Genomic DNA, 24115 nt, shown 5'->3' with positions numbered 1-24115 from the left:
CCAAATATTTGAATAATAATTACTGCATAACACAAATTAATTTCCATAACAATAACAGGCCGAATTAAATGTTTTACAGACCAGGTAACTTTCTGGCAGTAAACCTCCCAAAAAAGGTTCTTCTGTTTTCTCAATGTTTACATTTAAAGGAGTTACTGTGATTTTAAAATGTTGTTTACATTGAGTGTTTTCCATTATTGTGTTGACATTTCCTTTCTTTTCTGCCAGCCGAGAGTATTAAAATTAGACGAAGGTTACATTTGAAATAAAAAATATCAACACTTAATATACTTTTATCCTGGTCCGTATTTCCATGTCATAAAAATATCAATACTTATCGATATCGACCAAAATAAACAACCTATTATCGTAATGCAGTCTTCAGCCATATCGCCCACATTCGTAGCTCCCTGTTGAGTCCTTACCGTCCAGAAGCTTGGGGTCGATGTAGCCTAAGACATCCGCCACCCCGAGCTCTTGTCTGGGACAGGTGCCTCCATGAACCCTGAGCCATGCTGGTTCAGCCAGAGCCGTGCACAGGGCGGTGATGGACAGGGCTCCGGGCAGAGCTGAGACCAAGCTCCGCTCTGGTTGCTTGGGCAAAGGGGTTCCCCCTCGCCTTCTCCGGCTTCCAGGGGCGACAGAACCCGGCGGGGCATACATGCTCGACCGGTCCTCTGAGAAAGTTGGGATCAATTTCACGGATTCCAAAAAGCTACGTTGCTAAGAACAGCCCAACGGAACGCAACACGTAGTTTGAATAGAACAACCTTGATATTTCGATAAGAGTTGCCTCAAAGGGACACCAATCATTCGTGTTTTAAGGGACAGCAGACTGCTGACTGGCGGAAAAACAAGAAACAGATGGCCTTCGGGCCTGTTAGCTCTGTTATTAGCCTATCGGCTAACGCCAAATCTTGTCGATAGTTCAGACAAAACCTCAGTAACATGAACAAATGAAACCAACCACGGATTGTTGGTTAACCCAACAGACTGTCGTGGTAAAAACAACAACAATAACAGTCGCGATAAAACTAAACAAAAACAAATAAAACAAAAGGAAGCCAGCGAAGGTTTCCTCGAGATTTATTGACTTCCTAGTTCCAATCTACAATGTTCTTCTTCGCCACTTGAATTTTAGGTAGATGATGGCCAATGCTGCACTCTTTAGGCCACTTGTAGAATAGCAAGTAAATTTAACTTAAATCACATTCTACATAAATTGTCTTAATAAACTCTATAATGAATATATAATTTGTATAAATTGAGTAATATTATGCATTAATTGACAGAAATTTAAAGTAATTACAGAAATAACCACATGTGTTTAAAAAATATATTTTCAATGTATCATCCATCCATCCATTCATCTTCTTGCGCTTATCCGAGGTCGGGTCGCGGGGGCAGCAGCCTAAGCAGGGAAGCCCAGACTTCCCTCTCCCCAGCCACTTTGTCCAGCTCCTCCCAGGGGATCCCGAGGCGTTCCCAGGCCAGCCCTGAGACATAGTCTTCCCAACGTGTCCTGGGTCTTCCCCGTCTACCGGTCGGACGTGCCCTAAACACTTCCCTCGGGAGGCGTTCGGGTGTCATCCTGACCAGATGCCCGAACCACCTCATCTGGCTCCTCTCGATGTGGAGGAGCAGCGGCTTTACTTTGAGCTCCTCCCGGATGGCAGAGCTTCTCACCCTATCTCTAAGGGAGAGCCCCGACACCCGATGGAGGAAACTCATTTCGGCCGCTTGTACCCGTGATCTTGTCCTTTCGGTCATAACCCAAAGCTCATGACCGTAGGTGAGGATGGGAATGTAGACCGACCGGTAAATTGAGAGCTTTGCCTTCCTGCTCAGCTCCTTCTTCACCGCAACGGATCGATTCAGCGTCCGCATTACTGAAGACGCCGCACCGATCCGCCTGTCGATCTCACGATCCACTCTTCCCTCACTCGTGAACAAGACTCCAAGGTACTTGAACTCCTCCACTTGGGGCAGGGTTTCCTCCCCAACCCGGAGATGGCACTGCACCCTTTTCCGGGCGAGAACCATGGACTCGGACTTGGTGCTGATTCTCATTCCAGTCGCTTCACACTCGGCTGTGAACCTATCTAGTGAGAGCTAAAGATCCTGGCCAGATGAAGCCATCAGGACCACGTCATCTGCAAAAAGCAGAGACCTAATCCTGTAGCCACCAAACCGGATCCCCTCAACGCCCTGACTGCGCCTAGGAATTCTGTCTCTGTCAATATGTCAATGTATCATTTTAAACGCAATTAGATGTATAGCCAATACCGATATTTTTTTGTTTGACATTTTTCAAAATAATTAAATGTTTTTTACTTTTCCTTTAATTTGTTGATCATGATGATTAAAATCAGAATAAAACACAAATACTTTAGGAAAACAAATATTGTTTATTACAAAATCTCTTTGAACAATATAAACATAATTTAGGACAATGTAACATGGTCAACAAAACAAAGCAATAATTCCCTTACTATGTTTTACCACACACAATTATTAAAGTAAAAATCCTTTTAACAGCAAAAACACGTGTAAACGATATAATAATATATACCTATACACATGTGAACAACACAACAACAACAGAACATAAATATTTGTAAAAAGAAAGTTAATAGAGAACTGGAAACATGTCGTTCTTATCACTTTAGTATCGATCCAATACTGTGCTAGTGTTGACGATGTATATATATATATATATATATATATATATATATATATTTCTCCTGTAATTTGTCAAACAATTGGATGAAAATCGTATCTTTCTGGTATATTTGTTCCTACATTGATGGTTCATCCATCCATTTTTTACAGCTTGTCGGTCTCGGGATGGCGGGGGGCTGGAGCCTATCCCAGTTGTTCAACAAAGCAAAAAAAAAGAAAAAGGTTAGTGGCCCACAATGCCTTGCGTCAAACTAGATAACAAACATGACGCCACTTCCGGTATAAGTGTGTCTGAACTTTCGCATTTTCGGAGATTTTAAATTCCTAATTATCCAATGTGTCGTTGCCAAACATTCTGATTAATACACAAGGTCAACTAATTCTACAAGCGAATTAGTCGCTGTTTTCGTTGTAGACATTAGCTAGCTAACTAGTAAGCGACGTACCGTAAGTAAAGAGTTAGTGAATTCCAACATTTGAGCTTTAGCGATGAAGGAGGCTTTGACTCTTCTTCACAGACTGAACGCACATCCAGAATCTCGGTGCTGGTTCGTCTGTTGGAGTCCGAGTGGAACTCTGCTGGCCTCATGTGGGGGCGACAAGACCATCCGGATCTGGGGACGAGAGGGTGAGCATGCTAATTATGCTAATGAAACACAGCTGGCATCTAGGAGGCAATAAATAATAATAATTAAAGCTGCAAGCAGCAATGGACGGGACCGACTTTGACGGCACATAAAATCCAAACCGGAGCAGTAATGAAAACTATTTGGTAAACTTTTAATCAGAAGGGTTCAATCTCTCTCCTGTGCTGGTTTGAAGCCGACACGACAAACGCGCTCAGAGGAGATAATGTTTGAAAAAAGGTGACCGGTTTTTACAAAACTATTGTTTTGAAGGGGGAATTGCAAACTTCCTGTTGATTTTTTCCGGGGGTTGTCAACATATGAAATGTAGGTCTAAGTGAGACCTACATATAGGTTTTTGTTTCATATCTCTAAGACATTCCTACTGGAAGTTACAGGCAGTTGTGTCTGTGTTTTCTTCCTAGGGGGCGCTAGAGCGCAATTTTGAGTTTTGAGGTTGTTTTTTTTTTTTATTAGATCGCAATGTTTGGCAGTCCTGATGTGTGTGTCCAGTTTGGTGAGTTTTGAAGCATGTTAAGGGGGTGAAATTACAGCTCAAAGAGGCAAAAGTGACTGTTTTTAGTAAACTCTTGTTTTGAAGGGGGAATTGCCAATTGCCAACTTCCTGTTGTTTTTTTCCGAAGGATGTCAATGTATGAAATCTAGGTCTAAGTCAGACCTACATAGAGGTTTTTGTTTCATGTCTCTACGACATTCCTACCGTAAGTTACAAGCAGTTTTGTCTGTGTTTTTCCCAGGGGGTGCTAGAGCGCAATTTTGAGTTTTGGGGTTTGGTTTTTTGATGAGATAGCAATTTTCGCCAGTCCTGATGTGTGTGTCAAATACAGTGAGTTTTGAAGCATGTTAAGGGGGTCAAATTACAGCTCAAAGATCTAAGTGAGACCTACATAGAGGTTTTTGTTTCATGTCTCTAAGACATTCCTACTGGAAGTTACAGGCAGTTTTGTCTGAGTTTTCTTCCTAGTAGCAGTTGTGTCTGTGTTTTCTTCCTAGGGGGCGCTAGAGCGCAATTTTGAGTTTTTTTTTTTTTTTTTTTTTTTATTAGATCGCAATTTTTGCCAGTCCTGATGTGTGTGTCCAGTTTGGTGAGTTTTGAAGCATGTTAAGGCGGTCAAATTACAGCTCAAAGAGGAAAAAGTGACTGTTTTTAGTAAACTTTTGTTTTGAAGGGGGAATTTCCAACTTCCTGTTGATTTTTGCCGAAGGATGTCAATGTATGAAATCTCGGTCTACGTCAGACCTACATATAGGTTTTTGTTTCATGTCTCTACGACATTCCTACCGGAAGTTACAAGCAGTTTTTTCAGTTTTTTCCTAGGGGGCGTTAGAGCGCAATTTTGAGTTTTGGGGTTTGGTTTTTTGATTAGATAGCAATTTTTGCCAGTCCTGATGTGTGTGTCAAATATGGTGAGTTTTGAAGCATGTTAAGGGGGTCAAATTACAGCTCAAAGATCTAAGTGAGACCTACATAGAGGTTTTTGTTTCATGTCTCTAAGACATTCCTACTGGAAGTTACAGGCAGTTTTGTCTGAGTTTTCTTCCTAGGAGCAGTTGTGTCTGTGTTTTCTTCCTAGGGGGCGCTAGAGCGCAATTTTGAGTTTTGGGGTTGGGGTTTTTTATTAGATCACAATTTTTGCCAGTCCTGATGTGTGTCCAGTTTGGTGAGTTTTGAAGCATGTTAAGGGGGTGAAATTACAGCTCAAAGAGGCAAAAGTGACTGTTTTTAGTAAACTTTTGTTTTGAAGGGGGAATTGCCAACTTTCTGTTTATTTTTGCCGAAGGATGTCAATGTATGAAATCTAGGTCTAAGTCATACCTACATAGAGATTTTTGTTTCATGTCTCTACGACATTCTTACCTGAAGTTACAAGCAGTTTTGTCTGTGTTTTTTCCTAAGGCCGCTAGAGCGTAATTTTGAGTTTTTGGGGTTTGGTTTTTTGATTAGATAGCAATTTTCGCCAGTCCTGACGTGTGTGTCAAATATGGTGAGTTTTGAAGCATGTTAAGGGGGTAAAATTACAGCTCAAAGAGGCGGCGGAATAATAATAATAATAAAACACACAAAATACAATAGGGTCCTCTGTCCCAAAGGGACATTGCAGTCCCTAATAATATCGTATTTAAATGCTTGATGCTAACATCAGTGCAAAATATGGATAACAACTGTATCAGAATTGCTTTTGTTTAAGTCGAACTTAATATAATAATCAATTTAAAATACAAAAAAATGGTAACAGTTTAACCAATGTACTTTTAATGTGCAGATTAGTGAAACTGTATCAAATGTTTCAGTGTCAATGTATTATATCATTATACAGAGAGGTTGAGCATCAGTGTAAACTACGTAGTTCAACTGATATGACTCAGGATCAATTCAAAACAAATCATATAGTCTTCGTGTCAAGTGAATTATACTGCATCAGTAGTTGGGAAACTCACAAATTTTAGTATCCATCTTGAAAATTTCCCGGAGCAACCATTTTCCCGAATTTCTCCCGATTTCCACCCGGACAACAATATTGGGGGGTGCCTTAAAGGCACTGCCTTTAGCATCCTCTACAACCTGTCGTCACGTCCGCTTTTCCTCCATACAAACAGCGTGCCGGCCGAGTCACATAATATATGCGGCTTTTACACACTCACAAGTGAATGGATAGGATAGGATAGGGATAGGATAGGTCTTTATTGTCATTGCACAAGTACAACAAAACTTTTTTTTTATCACAAACCCGTTCAAGATTGGACAAAACAAACAGTGTACAGGGTTACAGAACAGGAACACTGATGGGCCGCCACAAGGCGCCCCGTAAAAGATGGGAAAAAGGTAAAACGCTGGGGAAGGATGAGTAAAAAAATACAATCTAGACTGGGCTCCTAAGGGGGCCCAGTCTGGAGTAGGAAAAAACCTCCATAGCAAAGCACATATACATCTCGAGATATCTAGCAACAGAGGGAAGGGCGAGGTCATGATGGTAGGCCGCAGCTCTCAGGCGCTGACCATCCATTCATCACCCCTATGGGATTTGCGTCGAAGGCGGTGGGTTGTGTATGTGTGACGTATATTTTTGTGGTTGCAAGTGTGTGTGTAAGCCCCGTAGTGTGTCTTAGTTCCGCGGCCTTGATGTCTGTGCAGCCGATAAGTCCAAAGTCAACAACAACAGGTGTGTGTCCATGAGAGACAAAAAGGGAGTTTGTTGTGTCTTCGCTGCACTGTCCTTCGCAAGGCATACTTGATCAACAGCCATACAGGCCACACCGAGGGTGGCCGTATAAACAACTTTAACACTGTTACAAATATGCGCCACACTGTGAACCCACACCAAACAAGAATGACAAACACATTTCGGGAGAACATCCGCACCGTAACACAACATAAACACAACAGAACATATACCGTATTTTAGTACTAGGGAGTATAAGTCGCACCTGCCGAAAATGCATAATAAAGAAGGAAAAAAACATATATAAATCGCACTGGAGCCTGGCAAAACTATGAAAAAAACTGCGACTTATAGTCCGAAAAATACGGTACCCAGAACCCCTTGCAGCACTAACTCTTCCGGTTAGTGTGTCCAAGGTGCGGCCTGGGGCTCCTTTTTTTCTCATATTCCGCAACACATCTTACAAACTTAATAAATAGGTCCCAGGTTAGCACATACCACAAAGAAGAAAAAATGGAAAGGGCCCAAATACCCCCAAAAATGGGACCTGAAAACCATAATGGCTGACAGCCTGTGTGTCTTACATATGCGGTCTTTGCCGTACGTCCTGTCATATGGTAAGTTTTTTTAAGAGTGATAAAGCCATTAAAGATGTATAGTGGGCGGTATAATAATATTACTAAAGAATAATCATAATAAAACATTTAATATCTCAATGGGCATAGAGTAGATATTATACTATTTTTCTTTGTCATCTATGACATAAAGATATGGATGTTTTGATCAGATAGTTAAGCATATATTGATTGACTTACATATTTTTAAAATCTGCCGATCGATCGACCACTGATCAGTATCGGTCAAATTTAAAAAAGGAAACAAATGTGTGTGATCGCCATTGCCAATAAATACCTTTTCATGCCGATGACAGACGCCAATCCCTTCTATCTGACAGTGTATTTATTTCTAGTCCCCCATCTGAAAAGTGGCGAGCAGATAACTATGTGTCTCCATACACAGTGTGGAGCTGCCCCCCTAAACTAAAAATAATCACCCCCATTACAGTAAAATAAACTGCATTTCGTAGTATTTTATGTAGCATTATCACTGGAGGACGAAGTTAAACATGTGTACGCATTGAGAGCAGGCCAGAAAAGCTAGCTTGAAACAACCAAGAAATAAGTGTATTGTAAAGTTTAAGAAATGTAGATGGAACCACAATAAGCATTTATGAACAGGAAATGAACAAGTAGATTAAGAGCCTAGAGAGAGGATAATATAAAAACAACTGTTGGTGTGTCAGCATTGTCACTGTCTGTACACGACATGATCATCCATCCGATTCATCCATAAATTGGTCGTGTCGATAACAAGGGTTTGATCAGTGTATGGTATATCCGTATCATTTTTAATGTACAAAATGTACCAAAGTGGCCAACGCCTCCTTAAAATTTTCTTTACACAGCCCTTACTGGCAAAACAACCCTGATCGGATGTAATTGTAATGTATTTTTATCACATTTATTTTCATTTTTAATGTAATTAATTAAGGTACTCTGGTTTCTTTCTACACCCCCAAAAGATGCATGTTGGGTTAATTGGAGACTCTTAAGTTATCCATCAGTGTGAATGTGAGTGTGATTGGCCCACAATCAGCGGGGATAAGCTCCAGCCCACCCGTGATGAGGACGAGTGGCATAGAAGAAGGATACATTTAACAATAAAGTAGTTAATTTTGATTTTTTTACACACGTGTATTAAAACAAATGAACCCTCCTTTCTGCTTGCAGGCGAGTCGTGGGTATGTAAGAGCGTGCTGGAGGACAGTCATCAGCGCACCGTGAGGAAGGTGGCGTGGTCGCCATGCGGGAATTATCTGGCCTCTGCTAGCTTTGATGCCACCACATGCATTTGGAAAAAGAAAAATGAAGAATTTGAGGTTGGTTTTTGAGGAACATTTTTGTCCTCATGAAGGAGACGTGTGTCTGTGTGTCTGTGTCTGTGTCTGTGTGTGTGTGTGTGTGTGTGTGTGTGTGTGTGTGTGTGTGTGTGTGTGTGTGTGTGTGTGTGTGTGTGTGTGTGTGTGTGTGTGTGTGTGTGTGTGTGTGTGTGTGTGTGTGTGTGTGTGTGTGTGTGTGTGTGTGTGTGTGTGTGTGTGTGTGTATATTAGGGCTGCAACAACTAATCGATTAAATCGATTATAAAAATAGTTGCCAATTAATTTAGTCATCGATTCGTTGGATCTATGCTATGCGCATGCGCAGAGGCTTTTTAAAAACATTTATTTATTTATTTATTATTATTATTATTTTTTAATAAACCTTTATTTATAAACTGCAACATTTACAAACAGCTGAGAAACAATAATCAAAATAAGTATGGTGCCAGTATGCTGTTTTTTTCCAATAAAATACTGGAAAGGATAGAAATGTAGTTTGTCTCTTTTATCCGATTATTAATCTATTAATTGAAGTAATAATCGACAGATTAATCGATTATCAAATTAATCGTTAGTTGCAGCCCTAGTGTGTGTATGTGTATGTATATATATATAAATAAATATTTATTTATTTATTATATATATATAAATACATATATATATATATTTATATATATTTTTTAAATATATATATATTTATTTTATTTTATTAATTTATAAAAAAAAAAAAATATTTAAAATTAAAAAAAAAAAATAATAATAATATATATACATATGTATTTATTTAAAAAAAAATATATATATATGTTTTAATAAATTAATAAAATAAAAATATATATATATATTTAAAAAATATATATAAATATATGTATATGTATTTATATATATAATAAATAAATACATATATATATATATATATATATATATATATATATTTATTTATTATATATATATATATTTATTTATTTATATATATATAATAAATAAATAAATAAATATATATATATAAATATTTATTTATCATATATATAAATAAATATATATTTATATATATTTATTTATTATATGTATATATACATATATATATATATTTTTATTTATTTATTTATATATATATATATATTTTTTTAAATTTAATTTAATTTATTTATTTAAAAAAACATTTTTTTAAATATTTTTTTAGAGCTTGACCGTGTTGGAGGGACATGAAAGTGAGGTGAAATGTGTGGCTTGGGCTCCTTCGGGGAACCTGCTGGCGACATGCAGCCGGGACAAGAGCGTTTGGGTTTGGGAAGGTCTGTGTTCAATTTTTCATATTGGATTCACATAAAGAGTTCCTACTTCTGACCTTCTTTTATTTTGTGCGTCACAGTGGACGAGGAGGACGACTACGAGTGTGTCACTGTTGTCAACTCTCACACACAAGACGTCAAACATGTGGCGTGGCACCCCACACAAGAAGTGAGACACTTTGATTGATTGAAACTTTTATTAGTAGATTGCACAGTGAAGTACATATTCCGTACAATTGACCACTAAATGGTAACACCCGAATACATTTTTCAACTTGTTTAAGTAGGAGTCCACTGATACAGATATATACTATCATCATAATACAGTCATCACACAAGATAATCATCAGAGTATATACATTGAATTATTTACATTATTTACAATCCAGGGTGTGGTTGATATCAACACTTCAGTCATCAACAATTGCATCATCAGAGAAATGGACATTGTGTAGGACTGACTTGGTAGGATATGTACAGCAAGTAGTGGACACAGAGAGAGAGATCAGAAAGCATAAGAAAAGCCCACCTGACTGCCTCATGTTTTTATTTGAACAATGTCCGTCTTTAGCTTCTGGCCTCAGCGAGCTACGACAACAACATCTGCATCTACAAAGAGGAGGACGACGACTGGGAGTGCAGGGCCACTCTGCAGGGCCACACGTCCACCGTGTGGAGTTTGTCCTTCAGCGCCACCGGCGAAAGGCTGGCGTCCTGCAGCGATGATCGCACTGTCAAGATTTGGAAGGAGCATCCGGCTGAAAGTGGTCAAGGTGAGCCATAATTAACAGGCGGGAAAATAAACTTTTTTTTTTTTTTTGCTGCTTGGTTTTAAAAGTGACCACATGTGCTCTGAACAGGAGACTTGTCATGGAAGTGTGTCTGCACGCTCTCTGGATATCATGCACGCACTGTGTATGATATTGACTGGTAAGTCTGACCTCTCTGTCTTTTATTACACACACTATTCCCCCTTTGATTAAGACAGTTCACCAGGGGCTTAATCCTCCTGCATAAATAAATCCTGCACCTCATGTACGTGCCTAAAGCTGAAAAATATTCCAAAACAATATTAGTAGGGCATTATTCACCATGCAGTAATATGCAGTCCCTCCAGGATTTTGCAGGGTTTTTTGTGATAGTTGCCGCCTAAAATGCCTGAATTTGCGGCAGCTTTTTCAGAAAGTTGTGGCAAAAGTTGCCATATTTTTTCACTAACATTAAATCTACTTGCGATGTTATGCATTTGTTATCCATGTTTCAAGTTGCCTGTGTAACTTTAACTTAAAATAGCACAGGATTGCAACCAAAATTGAAAAACAAATACCGGTACTGTATTGATGTTTTACTGGTTTTATACCGCACAGACTTAAAAGTAGATGGCCGTAAAAGCACATACTTAGAGCTCATTGCCAAATTACTGTACTGTTTTAATTAATTATATCTAATAATCCATCCATCCATCCATTTTCTACCGCTTATTCCCTTCGGGGTTGCGGGGGGCGCTGGAGCCTATCTCTAATATTAATCATTAATTATAATTACAGTACTAATGAAGCCTTAGCTTGACGCTCCTCTACTTTCTTCTGCCCCTGCTTGCTGCGGCAACAACAAACAAAACTCCAGACGCTCCTCTTCGTTTTGTATCGTTTACTTGTCAACTTAATCCTTCAAAAACGTAAAAACAATAACGATGTGGGAACAAATAAATGGCAAAATAAAGCGAGTTTGTTACAGTGAGAAAGAGTAAGGTAAAAAAAAAAAACTGTGGCTCGATTCCCCCATACCTGACTGCCATTACCCACAAAATATTGTGTCCAAACCACATTACCACACAGATCCTTCCGCCATATATGCAATTAAACAGTTACGTAATCTTCACTGTATTAAAGCAGTATAAAATAGTACGTCATCAAATTATTCAGACAAATGTAATAATTACAAATAAAGTGTACCTTATATTTATTGTAAGCATGCCATATGTACATTTTCGTATTATTTGAATAAAGTAAATAGTCCCCTTTTAAAAAGCACCTTCCATAAAATGTAAATTAACTTAAACAGCATTTAGGCCCCTACAGCTTCCTTATCTGCTTTGTCGTCCACAAGTTGCAGATATTTTCCCTGTATGTTTTACGCTTGAAAAGTGTTTGTCCATCCAAAACATTTATTTATTTTTCAACATATTTACCCCCACACGTCAAGAGCATTTGTCACCTGTTGAGAGCAATTTGTAACAGTGATTTTTGTTGGTAAATAAAGGGAGGATGGGAGATTATCATCACACTTCAACATCTCTTACATGTACAGTCAGCATAGCAAATGAGAATCTATTTTTAATTGTCATACTCTGGAAGTGAGCATGCTGGTGTGTTGCTTCATGTTTTAAACTACACTACCCAGAAGGCTTAGTACTAGGGATGTCCGATAATGGCTTTTAGCCGATATCCGATATTCCGATATTGTCCAACTCTTTAATTACCGATACCGATACTGATATATACAGTCGTGGCGCAGTGGAAGAATGGCCGTGCGCGACCCGAGGGTCCCTGGTTCAATCCCCACCTAGTACCAACCTCGTCATGTCCGTTGTGTCCTGAGCAAGACACTTCACCCTTGCTCCTGATGGGTGCTGGTTAGCGCCTTGCATGGCAGCTCCCTCCATCAGTGTGTGAATGTGTGTGTGAATGGGTAAATGTGGAAGTAGTGTCAAAGCGCTTTGAGTACCTTGAAGGTAGAAAAGCGCTATACAAGTACAACCCATTTATTTATTTATTATTATGCCTAATTTGGACAACCAGGTATGGTGAAGATAAGGTCCTTTTTTTAAATATTAATAAAATAAAATAAGATGAATAAATTAAAAACATTTTCTTGAATAAAAAAGAAAGTAAAACAATATAAAAACAGTGACATAGAAACTAGTAATTAATGAAAATGAGTAAAATTAACTGTTAAAGGTTAGTACTATTAGTGGACCAGCAGCACGCACAATCATGTGTGCTTACGGACTGTATCCCTTGCAGACTGTATTGATATATATTGATATATAATGTAGGAACCAGAATATTAATAACAGAAAGAAACAACCCTTTTGTGTGAATGAGTGTGAATGGGGGAGGGAGGTTTTTTGGGTTGGTGCACTAATTGTAAGTGTATCTTGTGTTTTTTATGTTGATTTAATAAAAAAAAAAAGAAGCCGATACCGATAATAAAAAAACCGATACCGATATTTTCTGATATTACATTTTAAAGCATTTATCGGCCGATAAATCTCTACTTAGTACTGTAGACAGGAACAGGAAGTAGGTGTGAGCTACGGGCAAGATGACAATTGTGCCGTTAGAGCAAATAAGAGTTTACACATTGTCGTGCATTTGAGCGCCACTTAAGAGACGAATGCGATTGGCCAAAATGTGCAGGAAAGTTTTAGGCAAAGTTGCAAGGCTGTGCATACCGCGGGGATTGGTTGAATTTGCGTGAATTGGCACCATCGCAAATTTCTGGAGCGACTGAATATGTACAAACCCAAATAGCGGCAATTCAATATTAGTTAGCTGTAGTTGCTAAGTGCTTGGTTTACAGAAGAAAATATCTATCTCGAGACCAGGCCAGAAACATGGGTATTAGCAGTTATGGCTGTAGGCAACCTCTTGTAGTTTTTTTTTCTTTTTTAATTAACATCGCAAGGTGGCAGTAGCATTTAATGTACGAGTTGTTTTGAGTTAGATTTATTTACCTCCGCATGCGCTTTAAAATGTCATTTGCATAACTCATCTGTTGGCGTGAATCTCTTACAAGCGGTACTGTTTACAATGAATGCATTAGCGGTATTAATGCTGACTGAGCAGTGTATTCAAGATTTGTTCTATTGAGCAATAAACTTAATGCGCGTGTAATCAAAGTGATCGTTTTTTAATTTCAGAAATACCTTCTACCGGGTAATTAATTTGTTGTACTATAAGAGCTTTTGCAGTACGCAGACCATCATTTGCATCAAGTTCCTTATTGCAAGAGCTTGTGTATCTTCTTGCCAGGTGTTGTCTGACAGGTGCCCTGGCAACTGCTTGTGGCGACGACACGGTCCGAGTGTTTAAGGAGGAGGCGTCACCCGACCCAGACCAGCCGGTGTTCTCCCTGGCTGCACAGGTGCCCAAAGCTCACGATCAGGACGTGAACTGTGTGGCATGGAACCCTAAAGAAGCTGGACTGCTGGCCTCCTGTAGCGACAGCGGCGACATTGCCATCTGGACGTTCCAGGAGCAGGACTGAACATGGCCAACCAACAATAATGGTGTAAAAAAGTTTATTCAATCTGATACAGTTTCAGTTTCAAGATGTTTATATAAAAATAAAGTGACAACACAACTACATGGTTTGTCTTTATTGCAAAAGTCATTTAGGGCAGCACATGTTTACTAAAATCACATTCAAAAGTTTCAAACGACTTGACTTTTAGGTATGAGGGGCAAACAAGAAGTGCCTATGAGTCCTTTATTAATCTAAAAAAATGTTTTGTTGATCAGTGTACATCATGTAACTGATTTAAAGCTGTAAATAAAAAGACATGTGACAATAACTTGGAGCTAAACCCAATGTAATATATACATAAAAGCAGACAGTGACACCTGGTGGTGTTGAAAGGTGTTTGGATTAGTCCGAGTCACTGTCTGCGTCGCTGTCAGCCTCTTTCACGTCCACACTGAACTTGTACTCCTGGTCACAGCCCATATATGCGTCGCTCATGAAGTAAAGCGTGTAGTTGTGAACGCCCATTGCTGGTGCAACAAAATCCAGTTTGACCTGTGGATTGGTACACAAGGTGATCAGCATCAAGTGTGTGTTGTCATTTTGAAATACCCACACACAATTTATAAATGCAGACGACAGACCTTTGCTTTCTGCTGAAGGGTCAGTCTCTTGATGGAGATGAGGCTGTTGGATTTGGGGTCTCCGATCACAACCCACCAGCCTTCCTCGCGATTCTGGACGAATGTATTCATTAGATGTAGGAAGAGGTACAGAAATACATGCGCTGCCCGTATTATTACAATGGACAGCGCATTGATCAGCAAGATCCAATGAGTTCCGTGTGTCAAAAATGTTGACTTGTTTTTTGATGCCATCAGGCGACTATAATATTGTATATCTTAAAAGGGTTTTAGTACCGTATTTTTCTAATTATAAGTCGCAGTTTTTTTCATAGTTTGGCCGGGGGTGCGACTTATACTCCGGAGCGACTTATGTTTGAAATTATTAACACATTACCGTAAAATATCAAATAATATTATTTAGCTCATTCACGGAAGAGACGAAGCAAATGTCAGCAATCGTCACACACACGTCAACCAATAGAAATTATGCGGGGGGCGGGTCATGGCACAAGTGCATTGTGGGTCATGATGGTGGTGTATTGTGAAAAAAAAAAGATGCTACATGCTACTACGTCCGTACCTAGGAAAATGGATCATTTCAACATTGGCGGTAACTTATAAAAACTGAGAAGGGCTGAACAAAAATGGCACCGAAAAGGAAATCATATACTGCAGATTACAAGCTGGACGTAGTGAAATATGCAGCAGAGAACGGCAATCGAGCAGCAGAAAGAAAGGACATACCAGAGGCGACATTGGGGAGGAAGATTTCATGGGATTTAGCGATTAGGAGTGACAGATTGTTTGGTAAACGTATAGCATGTTCTATATGTTATAGTTATTTGAATGACTCTTACCGTAATATGTTACATTAACATACCAGGCACGTTCTCAGTTGGTTATTTATGCCTCATATAACGTACACTTATTCAGCCTGTTGTTCACTATTCTTTATTTATTTTAAATTGCCTTTCAAATGTGTATTCTTGGTGTTGGGTTTTATCAAATAAATTTGCCTCAAAAATGCGACTTATATATGTTTTTTTCCTTCTCTATTATGCATTTTCGGCCGGTGCGACTTATACTCCGAAAAATACGGTAACTCAAATATTAGGGAATAATCCTCATTTAATAATTTACGAACCACAGACTCAATAAAAATGTACTTTGGAGTACAAACCTTGTCAAACCTTGTCTCAAAATGGCTGCTCATGAGCAGTCATTTTGTGCCCGGCAGCACATTCATTGTGGGCGAGATATTTGCTCCCCAGTCCTTTTTTTAATCATCCAAGCACTGCTCTTAGCTACTTTATGTGCCTTTAGAGTGTTTTATAGACTTTTCACACATTTGCCTTGTTTATTAACATGAGTCCAAAGATAGCAATGGATAAGTGATGTGTAGTTTGAAACATTGAGGAAGTATCCACAGTCTTCTCCGTATCCCTAACCCTTCCTGCTCCACACCAAGAAGATTAACCAACAATGTCAAGTGGCTTTTATTTTTTATTCCTAATCATTGTAGCGACTTGGTTGATAAAGTTAAGGAATTTTTTTATTTCAAACTGAGTGGGCCTCAGGGCTAGCGACAGTATTAATGCGTTGGCAGGGCTGTTGCATACAAGCAGACAGTTCAGCTCGTTGTTATTCTTGTTTTGGCTTAGTTATTAAATAGAAAGTTGATCTATCACCCCCTCGTTATGTTTGTTTGATATACAGTACTGTATAGCACTTCATATTGTGTTCAAAGTGTCAAAACTTTTATTAAAATATGGACGTTTGTCAAGGCTGGAACCCATTATTCATGTTTACAACGGAAAAATTTGCTTCTATATACCGTATTTTTCGGACTATAAGTCGCAGTTTTTTTCATAGTTGGCCGAGGGTGCGATTTATACTCAGGAGCGACTTATGTGTGAAATTATTAACACATTACCGTAAAATATCAAATAATATTATTTAGCTCATTCACGTAAGAGACTAGACGTATAAGATTTCATGGGATTTAGCGATTAGGAGTGACAGATTGTTTGGTAAACGTATAGCATGTTCTATATGTTATAGTTATTTGAATGACTCTTACCATAATATGTTACGTTAACATACCAGGCACGTTCTCAGTTGGTTATTTATGCCTCATATAACGTACACTTATTCAGCCTGTTGTTCACTATTCTTTATTTATTTTAAATTGCCTTTCAAATGTCTATTCTTGGTGTTGGGTTTTATCAAATAAATTTCCCCCAAAAATGCGACTTATACTCCAGTGCGATTTATATATGTTTTTTTCTTTCTTTATTATGCATTTTCGGCCGGTGCGTCTTATACTCCGGAGCGACTTATAGTCTGAAAAATACGGTACAAACTTTTCAAATGACAAACCCTGTTGTTTTGTATTCAGGAAATCGATCATTTAATTCCTCAGTATGAATGAATACTGATGGTCTTGACCTTGCCTTCAGCTCTTATTCATTGGATCTCACTGGGTTATTAAGGACAATAAAAAAAAAAAAAATCTACCTGAGGGAAGAGAGGAGCAATGACTGGCCCAGTCACCTCCTCCTCTCGCTCCAGCTGAACCTGGACCAGAACTGGACTGCCACTGGGAATAAAGGAAAGTGTTAAGCCTTCAAGTCAAGTAATGATGATTGTCCAGTTTTATACTAATGGATTCAATATAGTCCTTTGCTGATAAACCATGTGCTGTTGTCATGCCAAGTCTAAAAGCCAACCTCTTGACATTGTCCTTTTCAGAAACTTCGTAAGACAGCTCGATGTTGGGGTAGCGGTTACAGAAGCGAGCCACGTCAGCCATCTGAATGTCAGAGAGTTGTAGCAAAGCAGTTCTGTCTTCATCTTCCATCTCCATGATGTCGAAGATGCTCTCCACACCCTGAGTGTCAACAATCATGTGATCAGTACTATTTAGTCTGATGATTATGGTGTGAAAAATAATACCTTGTCTGTGCAGCGCTTGATGTGCTCGGAAGTGAAGAACGGGAGCTGTTTGAGGTAGGAATCCTTGGACCACATGGCCTGTGTGACCATCTGGGCCAACTCCATAGCTGCCAGCGCAGGACTCAGCCAGCCATTACTGGACAGCACGTCAACGCAGGCCTGGATCAGACGCACGGCCTGACAGACACAAGACGCAGGAGCTTAGTCGAGTTGTTCACCAAGTACAGAGGTTCCCTTAACTTCAGAGTGTTTGGAGATACGATCGGTTTCTCGGCTGATTGTTATGCTTTAAGTTGCGAGCAAACATTTGCGTTACAAATAGAGATGTCCGATAATGGCTTTTTTGCCGATATTGTCCAACTCTTAATTACCGATTCCGATATCAACCGATACCGATATATACAGTCGTGGAATTAACACATTATTATGCCTAATTTTGTTGTGATGCCCCGCTGGATGCATTAAACAATGTAACTTTACCATGAATTGATTAACGTGGACCCCGACTTAAACAAGTTGAAAAACTTATTGGGGTGTTACCATTTAGGGATCAATTGTACGCAATATGTATTGTACTGTGCAATCTACTAATACAAGTTTCAATCAATCAATCAAAAACAAGGTTTTCCAAAATAAGAGAACAACTTCAACTCAAGTTATGGAAAAAAGTGCCAACATGGCACTGGCATATTTATTATTGAAGTCACAAAGTGCATTATTTTTGCCTCAAAACAGCAGTTTGGAATTTTGGACATGCTCTCCCTGAGATAATCCTGATACCCACTACAACTATGGGAAATACTATACTTTGACTTTCACAAAGTGCATTATTTTTTTTAAAACATGCCTCAAAACAGCTACAAAAACAGCTTCAGTCCAGAGTATACTAGAGCATACTTGCCAACCTTGAGACCTCCGAATTCGGGAGATGAGGGGTTGAGGTGGGCGGGGTTTGGTGGTAGCGGAGGTGTATATTGTAGCGTCCCGGAAGAGTTAATGCTGCAAGGGGTTCTGGGTATTTGTTCTGTTGTGTTACGGTGCGGATGTTCTCCCGAAATGTGTTTGTCATTCTTGTTTGGTGTGGGTTCACAGTGTGGCGCATATTTGTAACAGTGTTAAAGTTGTTTGTACGGCCGCCCTCGGTGTGACCTGTATGGCTGTTGATCAAGTATGCCTTGCATTCACTTATGTGTGTGTAACAGCCGCATATATCATGTGACTGGGCCGGCACGCTGTTTCTTTGGAGGAAAAGCGGACGTGACGACAGGTTGTAGAGGACGCTAAAGGCAGTGCCTTTAAGGCACGCCCCCGATATTGTTGTCCGTGTATTACCGGATATGTACCGCTCCGTAGAGCAGCGTTTTAAAAAGTCATTAATTTTACTTTTTGAAACCGATACCGATAACTTCCGATATTACATTTTAAAGCATTTATCGGCTGATGTTATCAGACATCTCTAGTTCCAAACATGAGTTGGTGTAGCAAATGTCACAGTAAGCATGAGCTTATAGCTAGGAATGGACATGACAGTGATAAGAAGAAGTTCATGATATTCATTGAATTAAAGAAATCATCAAAAACATGACAGGGAGTGTCGCTAACTGGGTGAAGCAATTTGAGCGCATCAATGCTAGTCTGCACCACACTGATGCAGAATGAGTCTAACAACAGCTCAGAATGTTACAATATCTGAACAGCAGACATTTATCCATGAAAATATGGAAAATCTGCTGATGGTGTACTTGACAGAAGCAGCTGAAAGGAGATACCTCGGAAGTCAACTCACTTTAGTAAATGCTGTACATTATTATTACATGACTTCAAATAATACTGTATTTGTTAGTAATACATTTTAAGGCTGTCAAAAACAAGTTAACTCATGTGGTTAATCAAATAATAAATATTGCATTAATCCTCTATATACGCAGCTTAATCAGGCAATTTATTTTGACCGTACATGCTCCTTTACCTCAACTGTGGATGGTTAGTTATCGGGTCAATGCAAAGATAAGTGGGGAGACTCCAATCGTTGTGTTCACTGGCAAATTTCACTTTAAAATACAACCCGTTTGGATTTTAGATAAAAATGTTATCAAGTTTTGAGCCATTTAATGACACGCAATAAGGTAAACCGTTTTTAAATGTTCCTGTATGACATTGTGACAACAAAATTGGATTTGTGTCCAAATATTGGGCTCTTTTTTTAAGTTAATATGAATTATGCACGCAAGTAATAACCGGTGATTAATCATGATTTATCAAAATTCAAAAGTGTGATTAAAATTCTTATCTGACAGCACAAATTTGTATACAATATTTTTTAATCTAGAGGTTGTTTTTGTTTTTTTAAGAGGCATTTTACATGTGTTAGGGGAATCATATTTTCCACCTTAAAGCGAGTGGAATCCACAGGGAGTCACACTCTACACTGCAAAAACTGAAATCTAAGTAAGATTAAATATCTCAAATAAGGGTGATATTTGCTTATTTTCTGTCTGATAAGATAATTCTTCTCACTAAGCAGATTTTATGTTCGAGTGTTTTACTTGTTTTAAGGGTTTTGGTCCTAAATTATCTCAGTAAGATATTACAGCTTGTTGCTGAGATCTTATGACCTATATTGAGTAAAACATGCTTGAAACTAGAAAATCAACTGATACAAAGCTGTGTCATCAACACTCACAAGTATAAAACTACTTTTTTAAAGTAATAATTTCTTATTTCAAGCATGAAAAAATAGCGCATATCATTATGTCAAGATAATGGCACTAGCATTTACTTAATTTAAGAATATTTTCAAAATATTGAGCAAAAAGGTCAAAAAAATTTTTCTACCAAGAAAAGTGCACTTGTTATTAGTGAGAATATACTTATTTTAAGGTATTTTTGGGTTCATTGAGCTTAGCTAATTGTACTTGTTTTGGAAAGTCTTGACAAGCCAAATGTTCTTGTTCTATTGGCAGATAATTTTGCTTAGTTCAAATAAAATACCCCTAATTTTTGTATTTTTTTCTTCTTGTTTTTGAACACTGACTTTTTGCAGTGTATTCATTTTGTTCTGTTCTGTTCTGTTCAAGTGCCTGGGATGAAACGAAGCGAGAGTGGACAAAATGTGCGCATGTCTAAAACACACGCTTCGGTTAACTTTCAGTTTCATTGGACAACGCCCAAACAACTCCACTAAGGAGGGGCCGCAAGAAGGACAAAAGCATTACCACTAATCAAATTGATTTCAATTAATTTGATTTGATATAAAAGTGTTTTGTGTTAAGAGCTCCGTCACAGAACCAATATAAATTGAGGTACTACGGTTTGTAAAAGTGAACAATTATCCTATGTTCCATCCACACCTTGCTCAGGATGTCCTCAGTGTCCGACTGCAGCTCAGCACTCAGCTGCATCCTGGAGAGGTGAGCCTGAAGTAGCAGGTTGGTCTTCACGTGGGGGTCGTTGAATTTGGGGTTGTTCAGCTTGTGGGGAACCTTCTGGGCCAGCTGGCGAATGAGACAATGTGACATTGTGATACAGGTGAACATCTAGTTGAAAAGGTGCGAGTGTGATGTGTTTACCTGTCGGAGAAGCATGTCTTCATGATGCCTGATGGGAATGTTCTTATACTCGGCAGCGTTGGAGATGATCTCGATTAACCCACGGATCTTGGTCTTGGCGTTGAGCGACATGCTGAACAGCTCTGCCAAACGAAAAGAAAACACTTGAGCTACGAGTGCAGGAACAAAGCCTACTTGGAGATGTTGTCACTGACCGATGGTGGTGTAGTTGATGTAGTAGTAGGCGGCGATCATGCCCAAGTTGAGTGGCGCCACGTCCATCTCGTCCTCAATGCTGATGCACTTGGACTGCTCCAGGTCATGTAGCGTGTGCTCCACCAGCTCGGACAAGTGATCAGACAGGTGGCGATGGGACATGCCTGTGATGAGGTCAGCATACGACCAATGAAGTAGTATGCTCCACTTTCTGTTGATTCAGCATAGTTTCATGTTTTACCTTGAAGATTGTAGTAGTTGGGGTTCTGGGTCATACGCCGGTACAGGAATGTCCAAGTCAGGTAGTCCACCGCGTCCTGCTTGTTCTCCACCGTCTTGGTGACAATCTCTGCATTGAAGTGGTCATGGAGACAGTGGTCCAAGTGAGACTCCACAGGGAGCGGCTCGTAGAGGAACTTCTTGAAGAAATCCTAAGAATAAGCACAAGGAGACATGTTTTTATATCGCTGTCCTCTCAACGCCCTAAAAAATAAACCCAAAGAGGATGTTATACCTTCTTGGAGCCCTGACACATGATGACACAGCGTCCCTCGTCATCTAGAATGGGTCTGTTAGCTTTTCCTACCATCTGGAGGACATCATATATGGGATAGTCCACATAGCTGCAAGAATGATGGAAATGAACACATGTAAACAACTATCAAAGGAAAATATTGTTGTGCAGAAAGGCATGATACACTAGATTCTCTCATGCACCACAATACCAAAATATCAGTTAAATATTTGCTGAATTACGGTAATCCTTCAACTTTTTTTTTTTTTACAACATTTCTAGGAACTCATCAAACTGCTAGTGGATTACCTTACTAGTCCTGGGCAGATAGTCAAAAAATATATTAATTGAACGACAAATTAATATAAACTCAATACCTTTGCCTAAATCGATAGTTTTTGTTTTCTGCTGCTTCCAGATAGGGTGAAAGAGGGTTCACTCTATGCATTGCTCTGAGCACCAGAGTGTGTTTATTGTATGACAACAGCTGCATTCGGGCGGAAGGCGGGCTACACCCTGGACAAGTCGCCACCTCATCCCAGGGCCAGCACAGATGGACAACCAATTACTCACACCCACACTCACACACTGGGGCCAACTCTAGTGTTGCCAATTAACCTATCCCCAGGTGCATGTCTTTGGAGGTGGGGGGAAGCCGAAGTCCGTGGAGAGAACCCACGCAGTCACGGGGAGAACATGCAAACTTCACACAGAAAGACCCCAAGCCTGGGGATCAAACCCAGGACCTTCTTATTGTGAGGCACATCTACCATTGTGCCGCCACAAAAACAAACCATCAGAATGAAACATTTTTGACGTTCCAATTACAATGGTAAAAAATATTAATGAGAAATAACAGTTTATTCCGTCTTAAAAGGGTTACTTGCATAAAAGAAATACTTTAAGGTTCTAAAACCAAAGGATTGAAACTAGTAGATAGTTGTTTTTGCTTTTGTTTAGTAATTGTGTACTATTGACTTTGTTTTGCTCATAAAAGTGGATTTAATAAAAATAGAAAAAGGATCTAGTTTAAATATTGTGTTGATATTGTTAAACTGTCAATGGCTCTCAACATAAATCGAAACATTTACAGTAGGGCTGTGAATCTTTGGGTGTCCCACGATTCGATTCAATATCGATTCTTGGGGTCACGATTCGATTCAAAATCGATTTTTCTTCCCAATTCAACACAATTCTCGATTAAAAAATGATTTTTTCCCGATTCAAAACGATTCTCTATTCATTCAATACATAGGATTTCAGCAGGATCTACCCCAGTCTGCTGACATGCAAGCAGAGTAGTAGATTTTTGTAAAACGCTTTTATAATTGTAAAGGACAATGTTTTATCAACTGATTGCAATAATGTAAATTTGTTTTAACTATTAAATCAACCAAAAATATGACTTATTTTATCTTTGTGAAAAAATTGGACACAGTGTGTTGTCAAGCTTATGAGATGCGATGCAAGTGTAAGCTACTGTGACACTATTGTTCTTTTTTAAATTTTTTATAAATGTCTAATGATAATGTCAGAGGGATTTTTAATCACTGCTATGTTGAAATTGTAACTAATATTGATACTGTTGTTGATAATATTCATTTTATTTATTTGTGTTTCACTACTTTTGGTTTGTTCTGTGTCGTGTTTGTGTCTCCTCTCAATTGCTCTGTTTATTGCAGTTCTGAGTGTTGCTGGGTCGGGTTTGGTTTTGGAATTGGATTGCATTGTTATGGTATTGCTGTGTATTGTTTTGTTGGGGGAAAAAAAAAAAAAAAAAAAATCGTTTTTTTAAAAATGAGAATATATTCTGAATCGCACAACGTGAGAATCGCGATTCGAATTCGAATGGATTTTTTCCCACACCCCTAATTTACAGTTAATACTTGTATTAATTGGTTTTGGTATCGGCCAATCGGATTCGACAGTAGAACCCTGATCGGAACATCCCAAATGATTACGTTACATGTACATTACATTATTTGGTCTCAAAATTTACTGACAAAAAAATATCGTTCAGCAAAATGTGTTATCTGTCCAGGCCTATAGCGTATCCTTTAAATAAACCTGCTTCTTCCACACAAATAACCCTACAAAGAACAGACAACTCCACTTACGAATGGATGATGCCATTATAGTACTGAGTGTCCATGACGATGACAAGATGTGCAGAGATGTTAACGCCCCAGCAGAGGGAGCGAGATGACACCACCACCTGAACGGCACCTGGAAAACAAATAGGCAGAAGAGGAATGATCAACCATTCAATCTGCACAATCTAACCCAT

General features: G+C 38.9%; 3 protein-coding genes across 3 annotated transcripts in view; 1 reads left to right on the top strand and 2 right to left on the bottom strand.

Moving 5' to 3' along the window:
- tmem127 (transmembrane protein 127) overlaps window positions 1-1135 on the bottom strand; it is a 5041-nt gene extending 3906 nt beyond the window's left edge. Inside the window, exon 1 of the mRNA XM_061986203.1 lies at window positions 426-1135. Coding sequence (XP_061842187.1) covers window positions 426-663 — 238 coding nt within the window. The 5' untranslated portion in view covers window positions 664-1135. The remainder of the gene's footprint in view (window positions 1-425) is intronic.
- A 1787-nt stretch (window positions 1136-2922) lies between these two features.
- On the top strand, window positions 2923-14092 carry ciao1 (cytosolic iron-sulfur assembly component 1). The gene is made up of 7 exons (XM_061986201.1): window positions 2923-3310; window positions 8281-8429; window positions 9613-9724; window positions 9802-9890; window positions 10293-10494; window positions 10582-10651; window positions 13759-14092. Exons 1-7 carry the CDS (start codon window positions 3172-3174, stop codon window positions 13991-13993), a joined length of 996 nt encoding a protein of 331 aa, XP_061842185.1. The 5' UTR covers window positions 2923-3171; the 3' UTR covers window positions 13994-14092.
- The window catches only part of snrnp200 (small nuclear ribonucleoprotein 200 (U5)), a 26876-nt gene continuing 16850 nt past the window's right edge, over window positions 14090-24115 (bottom strand). Inside the window, exons 34-44 of the mRNA XM_061986199.1 lie at window positions 23946-24054; window positions 21829-21937; window positions 21556-21745; window positions 21314-21478; window positions 21120-21241; window positions 20901-21044; window positions 17551-17727; window positions 17325-17485; window positions 17113-17194; window positions 14614-14706; window positions 14090-14524 (exon numbers count right to left, since the gene is read on the bottom strand). Coding sequence (XP_061842183.1) covers window positions 14375-14524; window positions 14614-14706; window positions 17113-17194; window positions 17325-17485; window positions 17551-17727; window positions 20901-21044; window positions 21120-21241; window positions 21314-21478; window positions 21556-21745; window positions 21829-21937; window positions 23946-24054 — 1502 coding nt within the window. The 3' untranslated portion in view covers window positions 14090-14374. The remainder of the gene's footprint in view (window positions 14525-14613; window positions 14707-17112; window positions 17195-17324; window positions 17486-17550; window positions 17728-20900; window positions 21045-21119; window positions 21242-21313; window positions 21479-21555; window positions 21746-21828; window positions 21938-23945; window positions 24055-24115) is intronic.

This window comes from Nerophis lumbriciformis, linkage group LG12 (genome assembly GCF_033978685.3).
Source record: "Nerophis lumbriciformis linkage group LG12, RoL_Nlum_v2.1, whole genome shotgun sequence".
NCBI lineage: Eukaryota > Metazoa > Chordata > Actinopteri > Syngnathiformes > Syngnathidae > Nerophis > Nerophis lumbriciformis.
This window is presented reverse-complemented; position numbering and strand designations above follow the sequence as displayed.

Excerpts from the sequence above, each read along its gene's own strand:
- ciao1 (XM_061986201.1), top strand. The coding sequence starts at position 3,172 with ATGAAGGAGGCTTTGACTCTTCTTCACAGACTGAACGCACATCCAGAA. Across the intron at positions 3,311-8,280 it reads CCGGATCTGGGGACGAGAGG|GCGAGTCGTGGGTATGTAAG; the intron begins GTGAGCATGCTA and ends TTCTGCTTGCAG. Across the intron at positions 10,652-13,758 it reads ACTGTGTATGATATTGACTG|GTGTTGTCTGACAGGTGCCC; the intron begins GTAAGTCTGACC and ends TCTTCTTGCCAG.